Below are 18,738 nucleotides of genomic sequence, written 5' to 3'. Positions count from 1 at the left end.
TTTTAGTAGGGTGTATTCCAATTCCTGCTGTAGCTGTTCATTTGAACCTGAAATCATAAAAATTAGGCAGTCATCTCATAAGATATATAGCAATAACATGAATTTTCAAGAGTCTACAACAATTTTAAATGTCTGTACAAAAAATGTCTGAAAAATTATTGAAGGGACCTTGTATATAAAGAATCTGTCTACAAACTAATCTTTTTTTTGTTCTCTTTTTTTCTGTAATCATGTCACTTGACAAGCTAAACAGAGGTGTTGCCACTTGTGTGAGTAGTATTTTCTATTAAAAAAAAACAATCTTGTTGGCAGAGATAACAAAACATTGGTCTTTTTTGTGTGTTTTTGAAGCATGTGGTCATACAACTGTTTTTCACTTTTTTTATTTCGTCCTTTACGTTATTGTTTTATTCTGCAAGATGCGTTCAAGCTGCATTGGTTGAGCAGTAGAATGCAGGCAAAGCTGTGTTGCATTGTATTAGTCCTCTTCATCCGCAGATGATTGGGTCAGTTTTGTAGCCTCATCTGGTCATAGCAGCTTTTGATCAAATCAATCCCATTCTCAGACAATTAATTGTTTTCCATTAGACTGTGGATCCCAACCTCGATGTCACGGCATAGTTATTGGTGTGCCGCAAAGAATTTATAGGTGGAAATTACAAGTGAAAAACAGATTATTATTATTATTATTATTATTATTATTATTATTTATTTTTCTTTTGAGTAATTTGTGTGTTCATTTTTTTTTTTTTTTGACATCATCTTCATAGTTGTTGTTTCACCACGTTTTGGCCAATTAATCCTCTGACCTTCTTCAGGATAAGAATATTGAGTTTTGTAATTGTATCCCTAGTAATTCTGCCTTCAGGGCCTGTAGCACAGTGGATAAAGATGTTGAGTCTCTACAGTTCTAGGTGAGAATTGTCAGAAGATAAGTTCCAATCTTACTAAAAGCAGCTCAGAGGATTAGTTGGCCGAAATGGAGTGAAACAACAAAAACTATAAAGATGAGGATAACAGTTTATAAAAAAAGAATAAATCTCTCAGCTCGACCAAAGTTGTTTGTATGCCACGAAAATTTAAAGAATTGAATAGTGTGTCACGAAAATTTAAAGAATTCAATTTTGTGTCACGAAAATTTAAAGAATTGAATAGTGTGTCACGAAAATTTAAAGAATTGAATAGTGTGTCACGAAAATTTAAAGAATTGAATAGTGTGTAACGAAAATTGAAAGAATTCAATTTTGTGTCACGGAAATTTAAAGAATTGAATAGTGTGTCACGAAAATTTAAAGAATTCAATTTTGTGTCACGGAAATTTAAAGAATTGAATAGTGTGTAACGAAAATTGAAAGAATTCAATTTTGTGTCACGAAAATTTAAAGAATTGAATAGTGTGCCATGAAAATTTAAAGAATTGAATAGTGTGTCACGAAAATTTAAAGAATTGAATAGTGTGTCACGAAAATTGAAAGAATTCAATTTTGTGTCACGAAAATTTAAAGAATTGAATAGTGTGCCATGAAAATTTAAAGAATTGAATAGTGTGTCACGAAAATTGAAAGAATTGAATAGTGTGTCACGAAAATTTAAAGAATTGAATAGTGTGTCACGAAAATTTAAAGAATTGAATAATGTGTCCCGAAAATTTAAAGAATTCAATTTTGTGTCACGAAAATTTAAAGAATTGAATAGTGTGCCATGAAAATTTAAAGAATTGAATAGTGTGTCACAAAAATTTAAAGAATTGAATAGTGTGTCACGAAAATTTAAAGAATTGAATAGTATATCACAAAAATTTAAAGAATTGAATAGTGTACCATGAAAATTTAAAGAATTGAATAGTGTGTCACGAAAATTGAAAGAATTCAATAGTCTGTCATGAAAATTGAAAGAATTCAAAAGTGTGTCACGAAAATTTAAAGAATTCAATAATGTGCCATGAAAATTTAAAGAATTCAATAGTGTGTCATGAAAATTTAAAGAATTCAATTTTGTGTCCCGAAAATTTAAAGAATTCAATAGTTTGTCACGAAAATTGAAAGAATTGAATAGTGTGCCATGAAAATTTAAAGAATTGAATAGTGTCACGAAAAACAGCTGTAAACTAATCTCTTCCTTAGATGTTAAGGGTTTGACATGAGGAATATAGCTAAAGTATTGATCTGTTCACATTACACACACACGCACGCACGCACGCGGCGCTCGCGTTTTCTATTCATTTTAAAAGCATAAAAAATAAATGTTCTTTTCCCTGATTTTAAAATCATTGAGCAGCTGACTTGTATTTAAGGAGGAAAGTTTCTGCAGGCACAATATTATTGAAACAATTGTGTGAAAAGGATATAAATCTTTACTATTATATAGAAGTCACTTTATGTGTGTGTGTGTGTGTGTGTGCGTGCGCGCGAATTCCTTCCTCATAAGTTCCAAATTGGCTGAGCTTATCCTCTGCAAATTTCACACAAAAGTAATTTATATTTCTGGCAGTGTTCTTAGATATGTTCTGATCTTAAAAATAGTCTTCTTCTTCTTATAGATAAAAAAAAGAATTTTTACAGAGGAATATTTTACATTACACCGGTGTAACCATGACTGGTGTAATGTAAAATATTCCCCTATAAAAATTCTTCCTTTTATCTATAAGAGAAGAAAGACTTTTTTAAAGACTGTCAAGCCCAATAACAGCTGACATGCTATTGTAAACAGATACAGACAGATTTTGATGAATGACATTATCATTATTTAAAATTTTTTTTTGTGAATTAGTCCACCAGACAAATTATTCCTTGTAATATGTAATATTCAATAGAGGATTGATTCTATAATAATGCATACACAATCTGCATAAATTAAAATATAAAAGAGCAACGTATGTATAAGGATGGAGTACTGTTGCCACATCTGGGCAGGAACTGCTAAAAAGGAATAATCCTGCCTTGATAGAGTTCAAAATAGACTTCGTAGCCTAGTAGGGAATGCTCATTTCTCTTCCTTGCAACCTCGTTCTCACAGAAGAGATGTTGTGAGTCTGTCTCTGCTTTATCATTATTTTCATGGCAAGTGCTCGTCTGAGTTCCAATCTATGGTTCCCCCTCGCCAAACTTTCATGAGAAACACTAGTCTAGCTGAAAACGCTATCAATAATTTCCCCCACTTTTTATCTGTGCCTAAACCTAAACGTAGATTCCATGAACAAAGTTTATTTCTTAGAACTGCACACCAGTGGAACAGTCTTCCATTTGTCTACTTTCCAGCTGACTACAATATGGTTATCTTCAAGTCCAATGTAAACAAGTTCTTGATGAGCTGTTCCACTTAAGTTAACAAATTTACTGAATTTCCATTACTAACGATTAGTAATGTAATAGTCCAATTGACTATTGTAACCTTTATCATCAAGTGGCCTCTAGGCCTTGATAAGTGGTGATGCCTATATAGAAAAGAAAGAAGAAAAAAAAGGTATTCTACTATTGGGTGTCGGGCGTCCAGCTAGTAAAAACTAAATCACATCTGACCATTGTCACTTAGAGACATAAAACCCAATGTAATGTTGAGTTTGTGAGGTGTGTTCTTAATGTAAGTATTATAAATATCTATTTTTTCCTTTTTATTTACATCCCATTCTTCTTTCTATTTTGTAAAATAAACCTGTTTAATATTTGAAACTAACAAAAATGAAAATTTAATGATTTCAAATGAAGTAAATATATATATATATATATATATATATATTTTTTTTTTGTAGTTAATCCCAGCAAAAACCAATGGCTTGGTGTCGCACTTCAAAGTGAAGTCAAAGATCAAAATTCTCATATTATTGTAAGTATTATTTTTTGGGGTGAGACGGGATGGTAAGGACAGGGTATTTAATTCCAGTGGTTCTCCTGCCTGGTACAGACATTGACGGCTTTTGCTCTCCAGCTTTCTCTCTCCCTTGAGGCATTCGTGAATTCATTGTTGCTCATCATTTTTGATGTTTCCCAGGTGTTCAAACTGTCAACGTATGTTTCTTGCTGTCATCCTTGCTTCTTCTAGTCACAATCTTTCCCGTTATTCTTTGCTGGTTGTCATAGAGTAGTTTGATGCTGATCAGGTGCTACCTGCCGATCATGCTAATCCTTACCGAGTGAGGTGTTCTGATTCAGAACTCTATTCACGTTGTTTCTCAAATAAAGAGTTTGATGTATTGTCATAGCTTTCTTTGCAGTTCTACAGACAGTAGGTTGCAGTTTTTTTCTGTGCGAGCAATGCCCATACTAGGTGATTGTCCTGACCATTGTACTCAGAAGTATCTTCTGCTCAGCACAACGAAATACGAAATCATGAACAGAATTATTTCTGTTGGCTTCTCCATCAGTCATCTGCTTTCCATGACTTCACGTTACCCTGATTGGAAGGATAAGTGGGTTCTTGACCATACTCAAGGATCTCCCACAGATGAGCAGAGAGAAGGAGGCGTCTTACTTTTCCTTTGACAGTAATGCTGTTCTATTACCCATAAGGAAGGAGTATAAGTTTTTTTTAAATTTTTTTTTTTTATTTTCATTTGAACTACTGTTTTCATCTTGGATCTTATTTTCACGTTCAATCGATGTAACTACTAGTGATGGGATGATTCCAATATTTTTCCTGATTCTGATACAATTACCGATTCCGTACTAAATTAAAGATTCCAATACAATTACTGATTCTGATTCTTTTAAAGCTCTAAATGTTTAATTATAAAGTTGTTATTTCTTTCTGATTATCGTAGAAACACACATGTTAAATGTGCAGATATTTTCCTAAACATAAAAATATGTGGGGAAAGATCTATCGATTTTAGCTTTACTGATATTTTAAAATCAATAAATATTATTTTATCATTATTATCAGCAATGGAAGATTTTACTTTAAACAAAATCAAATAAAAGACAAAAAAATCGTTTTGGCATCGGAAAATCGGTATGAATTTTTCCGATACTGATTCCAATACCCTCAAATATTCTGATTTTTCTGATTCTGATTAATCGTCCCAACACTAGTAGCCACTCCTCTTCTTTAGGTCTATCTTGTTGAACTCGATAATCTGCATGGAATTTTGAACAGAACCCTTTATTTTATCTACTGAGTTAGCGTACTCTTGTTCTGCCATAATTGGGTAGAAATCCTAAGTAATTCACAATTGTATTTTAACTGTTGCTCGCACTGAGGATTGAACCTTCAACCTCCAGAAGAGTGTAGCTTTACAACTAAATTTTACCATTATATATTATTTTTAAGTAGTGCTTTGAGATGATGCTTCATAATTTGTGTATTCATTTTTTTGCAGTTTGTTATCCATATCTTCATGGTTGTTGCTATTTTTTCACCACATTTCGACCAACTCATCCTCTGGCCTTTGTCATGTGGTTAACCGCAAGAGGATAGGAATGCGGAGTCTTCTAACTGTATCCCCAGTAGTTGCTCCCTTCCATAATTGTTGTTGTCTCACCATGTTTTTTGTCAACTAATCCTCTGGCCCGTGTAAGATTTATTTGTCTTCTTTCCTTACGCTACTGATGATTTGAAATGAGTTGTAAGGACCTTCTCTAAATGGTAAAGTCTTACCCGTGTCAATAAGACAATGGTGCATCTCTGAAATCTGTAATATTTTTAAAAATAAATAATTAACATTTTATCTTTCGCATTTTTACTATCTATCACTTTATTTATTTCTTTTCAACATGCACTATTATATATTATTTAATGTTTTATTTTTTGGAATCGTTTGAGATGAGGTTTTATAATTTGTGTATGGATGTTTTCGCAAACTATTATCCCTATATTTATAGTTGTTGTTTACTCCCGTTCTGACCAGCTCATCCTTTGGCCTTCTTCAGATCATTAACTGCACCAGGATAGGAATGCTGAGTCTTATAACTGTATCCCCAGTAATTACTGCCTTCCATAGTTGTTGCCTTGCGACGATATTTTTGGCTTGCTTTTGGGTAGGATTGAAATCGTTATCTTCAAACAATGCTTAGAACCATAGGGACTTAATGCCTCTGTTCACTGCACGACATCAAAATGTACATCACAAACCTTATACATTAGATATACCAGCGTTGGCTATGAACACTCATTCAGTAAAGTGACTCACCAAATTATTATTAGAGATAGCAAGGCCCACTCAGCTACTTCAAGCAAATATATCCTTTCACAGAACATATCAGTAACAATAGTGAAAAAAAAAATGATAAAAATGTAATATTCATAACTATGAATGCATCAAAGTTGTTAATCTTTTGTATTTTTGTAATGTGTTTTCAAAGTTTAAAAAATGTTTGGAAACCGACATTGACTTGTAATTTACTTGTTAATGGTTTTTTTTCTTTTGATTTGTTTTTTTTTTTTTTTTTAATTTTTTGTTTATTTTTGTTTCTGGTGTTGCTAGTCTCAGTCTTTTTTATATAAATACTATTATGGCACGTGTTCTTCAGAATTGTTTGATCTATTCTCTGCTTATTTTGTTTCAGGTGTGTGCCCATCGTTATTGGGAAAACACTCATTTCAATGGAATCTGTTATATACTGGACAATGCCTTAGAATATACGGATGCGTTCGTGGCCAATCGGAGAGGTGACCACACACTGTATGGAGCCAACCAGGCTGGCATCAGTGCCATATTTGATCGGCATCAAAAGGATGTAAGTATATCCCAATAAAGACAAAAAGTGCCTGGGCAGCCCAGTTGGAATTTCCCGGTGATGGTGCCTCAGGCGATTAGCAATAAACTAAACCCTTCTCAAAGAGAGAAGGCAAGGCCTGAGAGGCTGGACCTCTTAGAACTACGCAGAACCAAACTTCTACTGCAAAATCTACAGGGATTGGAATTTGGGGGGTCCGAGGATAAAAATCCCTATCAGGGTATATCCCAATAAAGACAAAAATTTATTTTATTTATCTACTATACAAACAAGGGTACCAATCCAGAACTTATCCAAGGTCGCGTTGGCATCTTCCAGTAGCTTACCATAAACGACCAGAAAAAAACAACTGGAAAAAGCCGATGCGATTAACCAATCAGCAATCGACTGTTAGTAGAAAATAGTTTTGTTTACAAGAAAAAAAAAAAAAATTGGCACTTCTATATTCAAATAACAAAAAAATACTGAATTTCAAATAAAACAAATGGTACCTACGTAATTGTCATGCCGCAAATGGTAACATATCCAATTATTATGGAAATTGATAAGGTAGAAAATAAATCATGAAAAAAGATGTTTTTAAAATTTAGCGTTTTGGTTTCAAAATCTTCAGATTCGAATTCAAGAGTTAACAAGGGAGATAATTCACTTTCCAATTTGTTGGAAATCTAATGCCAATTTTGGAAAAGTAATTTCTAAACTTTTTAACATGGACTTGAGGAGATTAAAACAAAGTGATGGTGTTTCAACTAAGCTACTTCCCCTTTGCCTCTTTCATGTGATCCAAGATGTCCGCTTCAGTGTGTAAGCTTATCAGAGTATTTTTACTCTTATTGGAACTGTTTTTTACGAATAATTAATTTTCTACTTTATCGATTTCTGTAATTTTTGGATATGTTATTAATTGCAAGATAACAATTACGCAGGTACCATTTGTTTTACTTGAAATTCAATATTTTCCATTATGTAAATATAGAAGTGCCAAAAAATCGTTTATCTGATGCTATTCTTGAAAAACAAAATTGTTTTCAATCATTGTTTTTTCCATGAAAAAAAATTGTTTTTGTTACAAAAAAATTACTTTATTAAAATTTTTCTTGCAAAAATAACTAAAAAAAAAAACTTGGTTCTTTTTCATGAAAAAAGATTGTTTTTGTTACAAAAAAATTACTTTATTAAAATTTTTCTTGCAAAAATAACTAAAAAAAAAACTTGGATCTTTTTCATGAAAAAAGATTGTTTTTGTTACAAAAAAATTACTTTATTAAAATTTTTCTTGCAAAAATAACTAAAAAAAAAACTTGGTTCTTTTTCATGAAAAAAGATTGTTTTTGTTACAAAAAAATTACTTTATTAAAATTTTTCTTGCAAAAATAACTAAAAAAAAAACTTGGATCTTTTTCATGAAAAAAGATTGTTTTTGTTACAAAAAAATTACTTTATTAAAATTTTTCTTGCAAAAATAACTAAAAAAAAAAACTTGGTTCTTTTTCATGAAAAAAGATTGTTTTTGTTACAAAAAAAATTATTTTATTAAAATTTTTCTTGCAAAAATAACTAAAAAAAAAACTTGGTTCTTTTTCATGAAAAAAGATAATGTTCTTCATTTCCTTTCATAGTTGTTTCCACGCTTTCATCTTAAAAAAAAACATTTCTTTGAAACATTTATTGCAAAGATTTTTTAATTGGAACTTGAAAATAAATATATGATTAAATTTATGATAAGTCTTCGCCCATACATGGAGTACTGTTGCTACATCTGGGCTGATTCATCTACCACTAATCTCTCCCTTTTGAATATGGTCCACAAAATGTCTTTAATTTAATAGTTTCCACTTTCCACTAAACTGCAACCCCCGTTATATTGCTGCAATGTTACATCTGTGCCTGTTTTACAAGTATTCTAATGGAATGTGCTGAACTGAACTGAATCTGATGAACTTGTTGCACTTGTGCCCCCTCGACGTACATATCCCCGACAAAGCTGCTTAACAACAAAATAACACCCCTTCACTGTTAAGGTTCTTAAATACCAGAAAGCTTTCTATTCTAATAGTTTCTTCCCTTGAAACGCTAGACTTTGGAATTCCCTTCCTGCTACCTGTACTGATATGCAGAAGTTTAAATGTAATGTAAACCAACATCTCTCCTAATCTTTCCTAGGCATGGTCCCAAATAGTAACCCTTTACATCCAAGTGGCGATACGCCTTGTTAGGAGTGAACGTAAAAAAAAAAAAGTCTCATCTTCTTGTGTTCAAAGTTTTTTTTTTTTTTTTCTTTCAGCAATTTGAATTTATTGACTGGCAGTGTTTGCGTTGGCTTTTTTAGTTGCTTGTCATAAACTGCAGGAAGATGCTAACATCTTTGGTTCAATTTTTAAATCCGTACGAAAACAAGAATAATCAACACTGGATGTAAAGTGTTCTCGTCTTAGATATTTTTTTTATTCATTCCAAACAAAGCACATTACCATTGAGGGGTTACTGTGAATCAGGAGCTATACCTATAGGAGTATCCTCAGTAGGGAGTTGTGCTGCAAGAGTTTTGCTCATGGATATCTGTTGTATTCAATTCATCACATACACAATTGTTTCTAAAAGATGTTTCAAAATTAAATGGCTCCAAATGGGTGGATTTGCCATAAACAACACAACTAAGTTTATTATCATCAAACTCTAAAAGATACCTTGATTTCTAATCTTAATTGGAATCTTTATTTACAGGGTTACACCTATGCAGTTGGAGCCCCAGGTGCGAGAAATTGGAGAGGTAAGGCATTACAAAATTGTCTTAATATTTAAATTGCGTTTTCTGCTAACATATTAAAAATAAATATCAGTGTTATATATATATATATATATATATATATATATATATATATATTCCATTTGCACGATTCATGTTTTGGATCAACCGGATCACATGACTCTTCTGGCGGCCATGTTGTAAGCCCTAACGGTATTTTTGGAGATTACCATATATATATATATAAATAAATATATATATATATATATATATATATATATATATATATATATATATATATTTATTTAGTTTTGAATTTTTGAGATGAGGATTGATTATTTATATCATTTGGATTCATCAGATGCCTGTTCTCATCTTGAGTGCGATTTGCACAACGTTTTGGTTGATGTAACCTCCAATCTTCCTCAGGTGTATCTTGTTGAACTATGGAATGTTTCTGTCGAACTCGGAAATCTGTTTGGAATTTCGAATGGAAATCCAGAGGAGTAGCATGCTCTCATTTTGTCAATCATGACTGTGTATAATTTCTAAATATTTTGACAAAAAGATTCCCAGTTTCAACAAAATACACCTAAGATCTAAGATTACATCGACGGAAATGTTGTGCAAATAACACTCAAAATGAGAACAGTAGCTCAATGAATCCAAATATTACAATTTTTTTGTTTTGATTAAACTGTAATTTTACATATGATCTAATAAAATTATAAATAACTATTTTAATCCTATCACATGCCATGGACTTGTAGATTTTAAAACTCAAATTTTTAATCGACTTTTTATATACTTTTAATGTCCTATCACTTGATACAATTTATTTACTTTTCCCTTTTCTACTTTCCATTTTTTGCTCCTATCCACTTTCACCTCATCAGCTCCACGAATTCCACCTGAATAAGATTTGCAGCTGAATCGAAAGCGCTCATGATAACTATGGAACTTTCATTAATGGTTTTGATTTTGATATAAACAAGATCCAAAACAGAAAATCCAAAAAATAAACAAAAGAATCATAAAGCAAAGTATCTCCGTTGTAGTAATAATAATGTTTGCTTCAATAAAAAAATGCTGCCTAAATATACCAAGTTCCAAAAAATATATATATATAATGAAATTTAAGACAATAAAATCAATATAGGTATCTATGAATATATTTTTCAGTTCAATAAGGAAAACATCAAATAGAAAGAGAAGACACTCTTTATACCTCGGCATTCTGAAGCTTAATTTCTGCTTGCAAAAATAATTAGGCTTGGAAATGCCAAGGAACAAAAAACGTTTATAACATCTTTTTCTATTTATTTAATGTTTTTCCTTATCGAACTGACAAATATATTTTTATTGTCTTAAATTTCAGTTTATGTTTTGCTCCATCCTATGTTGAGCTTCATATATCCTGATAAGCCCCTATATAATGAATCCACTCATATTCTTTAAACCCATTTGATATATATATATATATATCATGGACTCTCCTTTCGATTTCAACGCATGAGGTTCTTGCAACTTTCTCTATTTAACTGTGTGTGAGTCACAGATGGCATTTCATATATATATATATATATATATATATATATATATATATATATATATAAGAAATTTATTACTGTGAGTCCAGAATGAGTTTACATATTGTTTCAGCTAGACGAAGATCCTCAAAAAGAGGAAATATCCAACTAGCATCGTCAATATTCATAGATGGACTATTCTATGAATTCTGACGATGCTAGTTGGATATTTCCTCTTTTTGAGGATCTTCCTCTAGCTGAAACAATATGTAAACTCATTCTGGACTCACAGTAATAAATTTCCTATATACTGCTCTGGCTACACATTGAGCACTCTAGTCCGGTTTTTTCACTACTGGTAAACAAATATATATATATATATATATATATATATATATATAATGAAATAAGAATCACACTTCAGTTTACCAAAATAATCTAAAATGGCAAAACTAAAGTATATTATAAATATTGAAGAGTTAATATTTATAAAGTAATCTCAACCAGATGTAAAAGCTTGATAAAACCAAATAGGAAATAGAGCTTATAAGATCCTACCGTCTGATGAGAAGGAAAGTATTTCTTCGAAACTCCGTAGATTAAGGATTATCTACTGTGCTTCCTTTTTAAAATTAAATGTTTTTAACTCTTTTTCAAAGTGTTTTTTAACATGTTTTATTGACTACTTGTTCTTATATATATATATATATATATATATGCATGTATGGAATTTATGTATATCAGTTCCAAATTTTTCTTGCTTGTTTTTACAGGAACCATTTTTTCCAAACTGGAATCTTTTAATGCCTTTGATACAAGTGTCAAAGAATCAAAAATTGGAAAATTAATCCGTGGAAACTCTTATGTTGGTAAGTGATTTAATGTTACATGTGATAATTCTTGAGCTGAGGATTGATAATTTGGATTTTTCCGATTACTATTCTCATCTTGGCTGTTATTTTCACAACATTTCATCTGATGTAATTTACAACTTTCTCCAAGTGCTTCTTTGTTCAGTTGTGACTATCAACAACTTTTGAAAAAAAAACCTTATGGAAATCATGTTAAATATAGATGTTAAGTTTTCATATTCTGAACGTCAGTCGTTTTTGAAAAGTAATTTTTAATAAAAAACTGAACAAATGTAAAACTTATTTTGTTCACTATGTAACGATGAAGAACACTTCTATTAACTGCCTTTCATAATGATCTGATATTTACAGGGTAGAATGATAAAATCGTCACCCTAGAAAAGACGACAGGATTCCATTTCCATGTGATGAAAACCACCTTTAATTCTTTGTTGCAGACCATTTACTAATTGGCCTGTTGTGTACAAATCCCAAGAGTGATAAGAGCCTTCTATCATGTCTGAAAGTGACACAATGTGCAACAAGTGAGACCAAAGATGCGCCGCTGTACAACTCATGCTCTCTACTGATTCAAGTTATGATAATAGGACCATTGCCAGCACCCTCAAAAACAGGACCATTGCCAGCACTCTCAAAAACAGGACCATTGCCAGCACCCTCAAAAACAGAACCATTTCCAACACCCTCAAAATGCTGGATTGCCACAAATAACAGGGATGTGCCCAAGATGATGAACATATTATTTCTAGCCACAGTTATGGTCTTTGATGTGGTTTCAAGTGAGAGCCACATCATGCTACCTCACAGCTTTGAAGTTAGCTTGAAAGTCAATACCAAAGTGTACCTGGATGTGCTGAAGAGTGTGGTGATCCCCTGGTATAATCAGGTGGTTGTGGGCAGACCTTGTGTGTGGCAGCAGGACTTCATGCTTGACTTCAGAAAAAGTGCTACGATTTTGTACTCTTCTCTCACTGCTCCCTCCCACCTGAACCCACTTGACTACTTTGTTTGGTCATATGTCAAGAACATCACCAACATGACCTCCCACAACACCAAAGCCAGCCTGATTGCCACCATCCACAGAGTATTCGCCGAGCTCCCACCGGCACTTGTGAAAAAGGCATGCTCTCAGTTCCAGACCTGTATCGAGGCGATGATTGAGGCTGAAGGTGGCTACATTGAATAGATGTCAGCTCTACTACATAACCAAGTTACCTGAATTGATTTTTTGAATAAAAGTTTTAAAATAAAGTTGTAGTGTTGTTTTCTTTAGGGAGACAATTTTATCATTCTACTCTGTACAAGTGTTCAGTGATTTTATGTGATTTATAGTTCAGATTTGATTTCTGTTTAGTTTTAATATCGATTTTGATTCATTGTCCGTCTTTGTTTGCAGGTTATTCAATTTGTTCGGGTCATTTTGACAAATCTGGCCATTATTATGCGACTGGTGCACCACGGTCCAACGAGACTGGCCAGGTCCTTCTCATTTCTCATAGGAAACAGAGTGAGACTTACCTTGAGTTTGATCCCGACAGATTATTCTCTGGGGATCAGTTTGGATCATCATTTGGTTACAGTGTAGCAGCGATTGATCTTAATGGTGATAAGTAAGTTTCTTAAATTTTTCCTTTTTAATAAAATTCTTGGTGCTTATTTAGAATTCGACTTTATTAAACAAACAAAAATACTAACATGAAACAAAGATGACATATTCCAAAAGTCATATAAATTGATCAAGTATTTTTTAAAACGACAAATATTTTCATGAGTGAAATGAATGCCAGGAGTTGCCATGTTATTTTAAAATATGTTAAAATTCAAGGGCGACAACTCATTTCGACTACATAGATTTTATTGGTATTCAAAATAATTAATTGCTAAAAATTGTAAATTTGGATTTTCTTAGTTACAAAAGATCTACTTGATCAATGTAGGTGATTTTTGGAATATGATATCTTTCTTCTGTGATGAGTACATACATCATAAAGATTTTTCTGTATTTTTTTCTTTGTTCATTTATTGCAATTATGGAAGGTTCAAAACGAAACGTTTTCTTTTCTTAAAAAAAATCATGTTCTGTTTTGAACCTTCATTTTGTGTTTCTGTGCATTGGCATTATGGTTAAAAAGGAATAATAAAATAATAAAAGATAATGAAATAATAGTAATAATAATAATAGAAAATGAAATAATGATAATAATAATAATAATAGAAAATGAAATAATGATAATAATAATAATAATAGTAAATGAAATAATAAAATAATTATAAAAGATAATGAAATAATAATAAAATAATAAAATGAAGTCACTGAAAACAAACCTAACCATGTTTAAAACAAACAAGATGACTGGAGTTAAATTAAAAAGCAGAAACTGTAGTGCTTGTCCAAAATTCCGCTTATATTAAAAAAAATAAAAATGAAGAAAAATCTGTATGGTGTACGTATCCATGAATAAATTGATCAAGTAATTTTATTTTTAAATAAGAAAATCTCATAACTCCATTTTTAAAAATGTCTCAACAAACAAGGAAGATAATTCAAACTGTGAGATTGTTATTATAATGCCTATAAATCTCCCTTAAAATAAAACTACTTGATCAATTTACATGACTTTTGAAAGACAATATTTTCTATCTGTCATGGTTGTATACATCATATTTTAATTTTTGTTTTTTTATATGGGGGAATTCTGGACAAGCACCAAAACTGTTTTATAAAAAGAGAATATTTTTGAATTAGACAATATCATTGCGATATGTAAATAAATATACAAGATACATTAGTCGAATAGTTTTTAACAGTAAAAGCCTGATATGATAATCGGGAAAATACTTTGCATCAATGGAAAAAACATCTATGCAAGCATTTTTTTAAAATGACATGTATAAATTGAAAGAGTGTTGTTTACCTAGCTGTATTTTATTTTTTAACAGTTAGTGCGAAGCAAACTATGTGGGGAATACCATTCAGCACTTGGAGATTAGAATTTCCCAACATGTTCCCCCTTTTAATGCATAGGCATATCAGAAAAAAAAAATGGCCAACATCCAGGCATGTGCAGGCTCATAAGTCAGTCATCGGTCAACATTTATTTCAGTGTCAGATCTGCATTGGAAAGTATACAGATGAAACACGCTGGAAAATTCATTAAAAAATTTTTGAGATGGTATCTATTAATTTGCGTTAACTGTCTCTGTGTAAGCAGAAGGAACATAGTCAAATTTTGGAACTTATGGGTGTTCGATGAGCTTGTTTCCAGCTTCTCCTTTCCTCCATACAAAATTTTTTTTCCTTTTCTACCCTTACTAGTAATTTATAGTCTTTTGACCATGTTTTTAAACGGTGTTGCCCCTACTCCCAGTTGCCAATGTTCATTTTGAAAAGTGTCCACCAAAAGATGACTTAATAGTTGTTTTTTTTGTTCTACCCCTTATTTATCCTCCTTTTGTCTAATTTATATTTTTAAACATTGAATTAGAACTAAGGAGAAAAAATATTTTAGAAGTGTATTTTAGTTTCCTTTTGCTATCAAACATTTTCTTTAATAATATACGTTGAAACTAAATCCGTTGCCAAGGTCGCTGGAAAAATGATGGGATCCTTCTATCGATCCAGTAGATATCTACCTGCTGATGCAATTCTCTACTTATATAAGAGCCAGGTATGTCCAAGGATGGAGTATTGCTGTCACATGTTGGCAGGAGCTGCTAGGAAGACTTTATCCTGCCTTGATAGAGTTCAGAATAGACTTCGTAGCCTAGTGGAGGATGCCCTTTTCTCTTCCCTTTCTCACAGAAGAGACGTTGCGAGCCTGTCTCTGTTTTATGATTATTTTCATGGCAAGTGCTCGTCTGAGCTTTAATCTATGGTCCCTGCTCACTAAACATTCACAAGAAACACTCGTTTGGCTGTAAATACTATCAATAATTTCCCCCACTCTTTATCTATGCCTAAACCTAAACGTAGATTCCATGAACAAAGCTTCTTTCTAAGATCTGCACACTTGTGGAACTCTCTTCGATTTACCTACTTTCCAGCTACAATATGGTCGTCTTCAAGTCCAATGTAAACAAGTTCTTGATGAGCCGTTCCCCTTAAATAATCCAATTTACCAAATTTACACTTCAAACAATTTTTTTTTTTTTTTTTTTTACATGGGTGTCACCACTTGTCAAGGCCCAGAGGCCACTCGAGGATAAGGGTTAATAGGTATACATTAGTCATTGTGATTTTAGCATAGTAAACAGTGGGAATTTTGTAACTTGGATTACTTAGGGGGACAATTCAATTAGAACTTGTTCACATTGGACTTTTTCTTTCTTTTTTTTTTTCATAGGTATCAACACATTATCAAGGCCAAGAGGCCACTCAAGGATAAGGGTTAAAGAGTGTACAGTAGAAATTGAACAATATAATAATCATTAGTAATGAAAATTTGTTAAATTTGATAACTTATATGGAACGGCTCATCAAGAACTTATTTACGTTAGACTTGAAGACAACCATATTGTAGTCAGCCGGAAAGCAGGAAAACGGAAGACAATTCCACAGGCGTGCAGTTCTAATAAAAAAGCTTTGTTCATGGAATCTACGTTTAGGTTTAGGCACAGATAAAGAGTGGGGGGAATTATTGATAGTGTTTACAGCTAGACGAGTGTTTCTTGTGAAAGTTTTGCGAGGAGGGACCATAGATTGAAGTTCAGTAGAACACTTTCCATGAAAATAACGATACATCAGAGACAAACTCGCAACATCTCTTCTGTGAGATAGAGGTTGCAAGGAAGAGAAAAGGACATCTCCTACGAGGCTACGAAGTCTTTTTTGAACTCTATCAAGGCAGGACAAGTCCTTTCTAGCAGCTCCTGCCCAGATGTGGCAACAGTATTCCATCCTTGGACGTACCTGGCTCTTATATAGATAGAGAATTGCATCAGCAGTGAGATATCTACTGGATCGATAGAAAGATCCCACCATTTTTCCAGCGGCCTTGGCAACAGATTTGATGTACGTGTTCCATTTAAGATCAGGAGTAATGGTCAAGCCCAGAAGCTTGTCAAAACTTGAGGCCTCCTGAGGACGAGAGCCATTCATTTCAATTGATGCCAGATGGGGATCAGAATGTTGATGATGTAAAGAGAGAAGCTTGGTTTTAGATGCATTAAAAGTAACCAGCCACTCCTTTCCCCATTGTACTACATGCTCAAGATCAGAGGAGAGAGAATTGGAGAGAACTTGGTCGTTTGCTAATTACTATGATATTGTTCTTTTGACCACTGTACACTCTTTAACCCTTATCCTCGAGTGGCCTCTGGGTCTTGACAAGTGATGATTCCTTTGTAAAAAAAACAAACAAAAAAACTCAGCAATTAATAATAATGGCACTGTACTCAGTATTCAAATGTTTTATAAAATTATATACCCATAAAAATCTTTAAAAAAAAAAAAAATGTTTTTCTTGATTGATTGTATCTGTATTAGTGTTTGGATGATTTATCAGAATTTGTTATTGTATCGGAATCATGAATTTAAAAAAGAATTGGGAAAAGAATTGGAATTGTCCCATCACTAATTTGTGTAAAAATAAAGCAAAGTTCTTTTATATGCGAAGCAGCTTTGTCACCAGACAGAGCTCCTTGGACTGACTTTCATGATAGATCTGAAGTGGAAGATATATCTTGAATCTATTGTTAATATTGCTGGAAAATAGTTGAATAATTCTACCACTCCAGAAAGTATCCAACTTGTGATGCAATCGACATTCAGACCAGCCACATCTGGCACAAGGGCATGAATTTTCTGCAAAGAGTTGAATATTCAAGCCAATTATGAACTGGTATAATTAAAAAGTTAGGCTTGATATAATTAAAAAAAATTTAGACTTAAAATAATTTTTAAAAATTTAGGCGTGATATAATTTTGAAAAATTTAGGCTTGATATAATTTTAAAAAAAAATTAGGCTTGATATAATTAAAAAAAAAATTAGGCTTGATATGATTTTTAAAAAAATTAGGCTTGATATAATTTTTTTTTTAAAATCAGGTTTGATACACAGGATGAAACTATAAAATTGTCGCCCTAAAGAAAACAACACTACAGATTTATTTTAAAACTTTTATTGAAAAAAATCAATTCAGATAACTTGATTATGTAGTAGAGTTGACATCTATTCAATATAGCCGCTTTCAGTCTCAATCACCACCTTGGTAGATGTTCAGAGCTGGGAGCATGACTTTTCCATAAGCGCTGGTGGGAGTCTGGCAAATACTTTGTGGATGGTGGTGATCAGGCTGGCTTTGGTGTTGTGGGAGGTCATGTTGGTGATGTTCTTGACGTATGACCAAACAAACAACGGTTCAGGTCGAGTTAGGAAGGGGGGCAGTGAGAGATAGGTACAAAGTCGTAGCACTCCTTCTGAAACCAAGCCTGGTTTTCTTTGGACTTGTGGGCCAGTTCCGAGTCTTGCTTCCACACCCATTGTCTGCCAGCAACCATCTGATTGCATCAGGAGATCCCCACACTCTTCAGTACATTCAGGTACACTTTAGTGTTAACTTTCAAACTGACTTCGGAGATGTGAGGTGGCATGATGTGGCTCTCACTTGAAACCACACCAAAGACCATAACCGTGACCGGAAACTTTGTTTTCATCACTTTGGGCATGTGGCAATCCAGCAATACATTTTGAGGATGTTGGCAATGGTCCTGTTGTCATAACTTGGATCGGTAGAGAGCATGAGTTGTACAGTTGTGCATCTCCCATCTCGTTGAACAGTGTGTAACTTTTAGACATGATAGAAGGCTCCTATCAATCTTGGGATTTGGACACAACTGACAAACTAGTAGATGGTCTGCAACAAAAAATTAAAACCCGTTTTCATTAAACAGAAATGGAATCGTGTTGTCTTTTCTAGT

General features: G+C 32.7%; 1 protein-coding gene across 1 annotated transcript in view; it reads left to right on the top strand.

Annotated features, from left to right (window-relative positions):
• Window positions 1-18,738, top strand: part of LOC145291142 (integrin alpha-6-like) — a 337,376-nt gene that overhangs the window by 253,386 nt on the left and 65,252 nt on the right. Inside the window, exons 3-7 of the mRNA XM_080136659.1 lie at window positions 3,749-3,822; window positions 6,501-6,671; window positions 9,396-9,441; window positions 11,720-11,815; window positions 13,215-13,428. Coding sequence (XP_079992785.1) covers window positions 3,749-3,822; window positions 6,501-6,671; window positions 9,396-9,441; window positions 11,720-11,815; window positions 13,215-13,428 — 601 coding nt within the window. The remainder of the gene's footprint in view (window positions 1-3,748; window positions 3,823-6,500; window positions 6,672-9,395; window positions 9,442-11,719; window positions 11,816-13,214; window positions 13,429-18,738) is intronic.

The sequence above is a fragment of the Euprymna scolopes genome, chromosome 12, assembly GCF_053919585.1.
Source record: "Euprymna scolopes isolate OS-2025 chromosome 12, ASM5391958v1, whole genome shotgun sequence".
Classification (NCBI taxonomy): domain Eukaryota; kingdom Metazoa; phylum Mollusca; class Cephalopoda; order Sepiida; family Sepiolidae; genus Euprymna; species Euprymna scolopes.
This window is presented reverse-complemented; position numbering and strand designations above follow the sequence as displayed.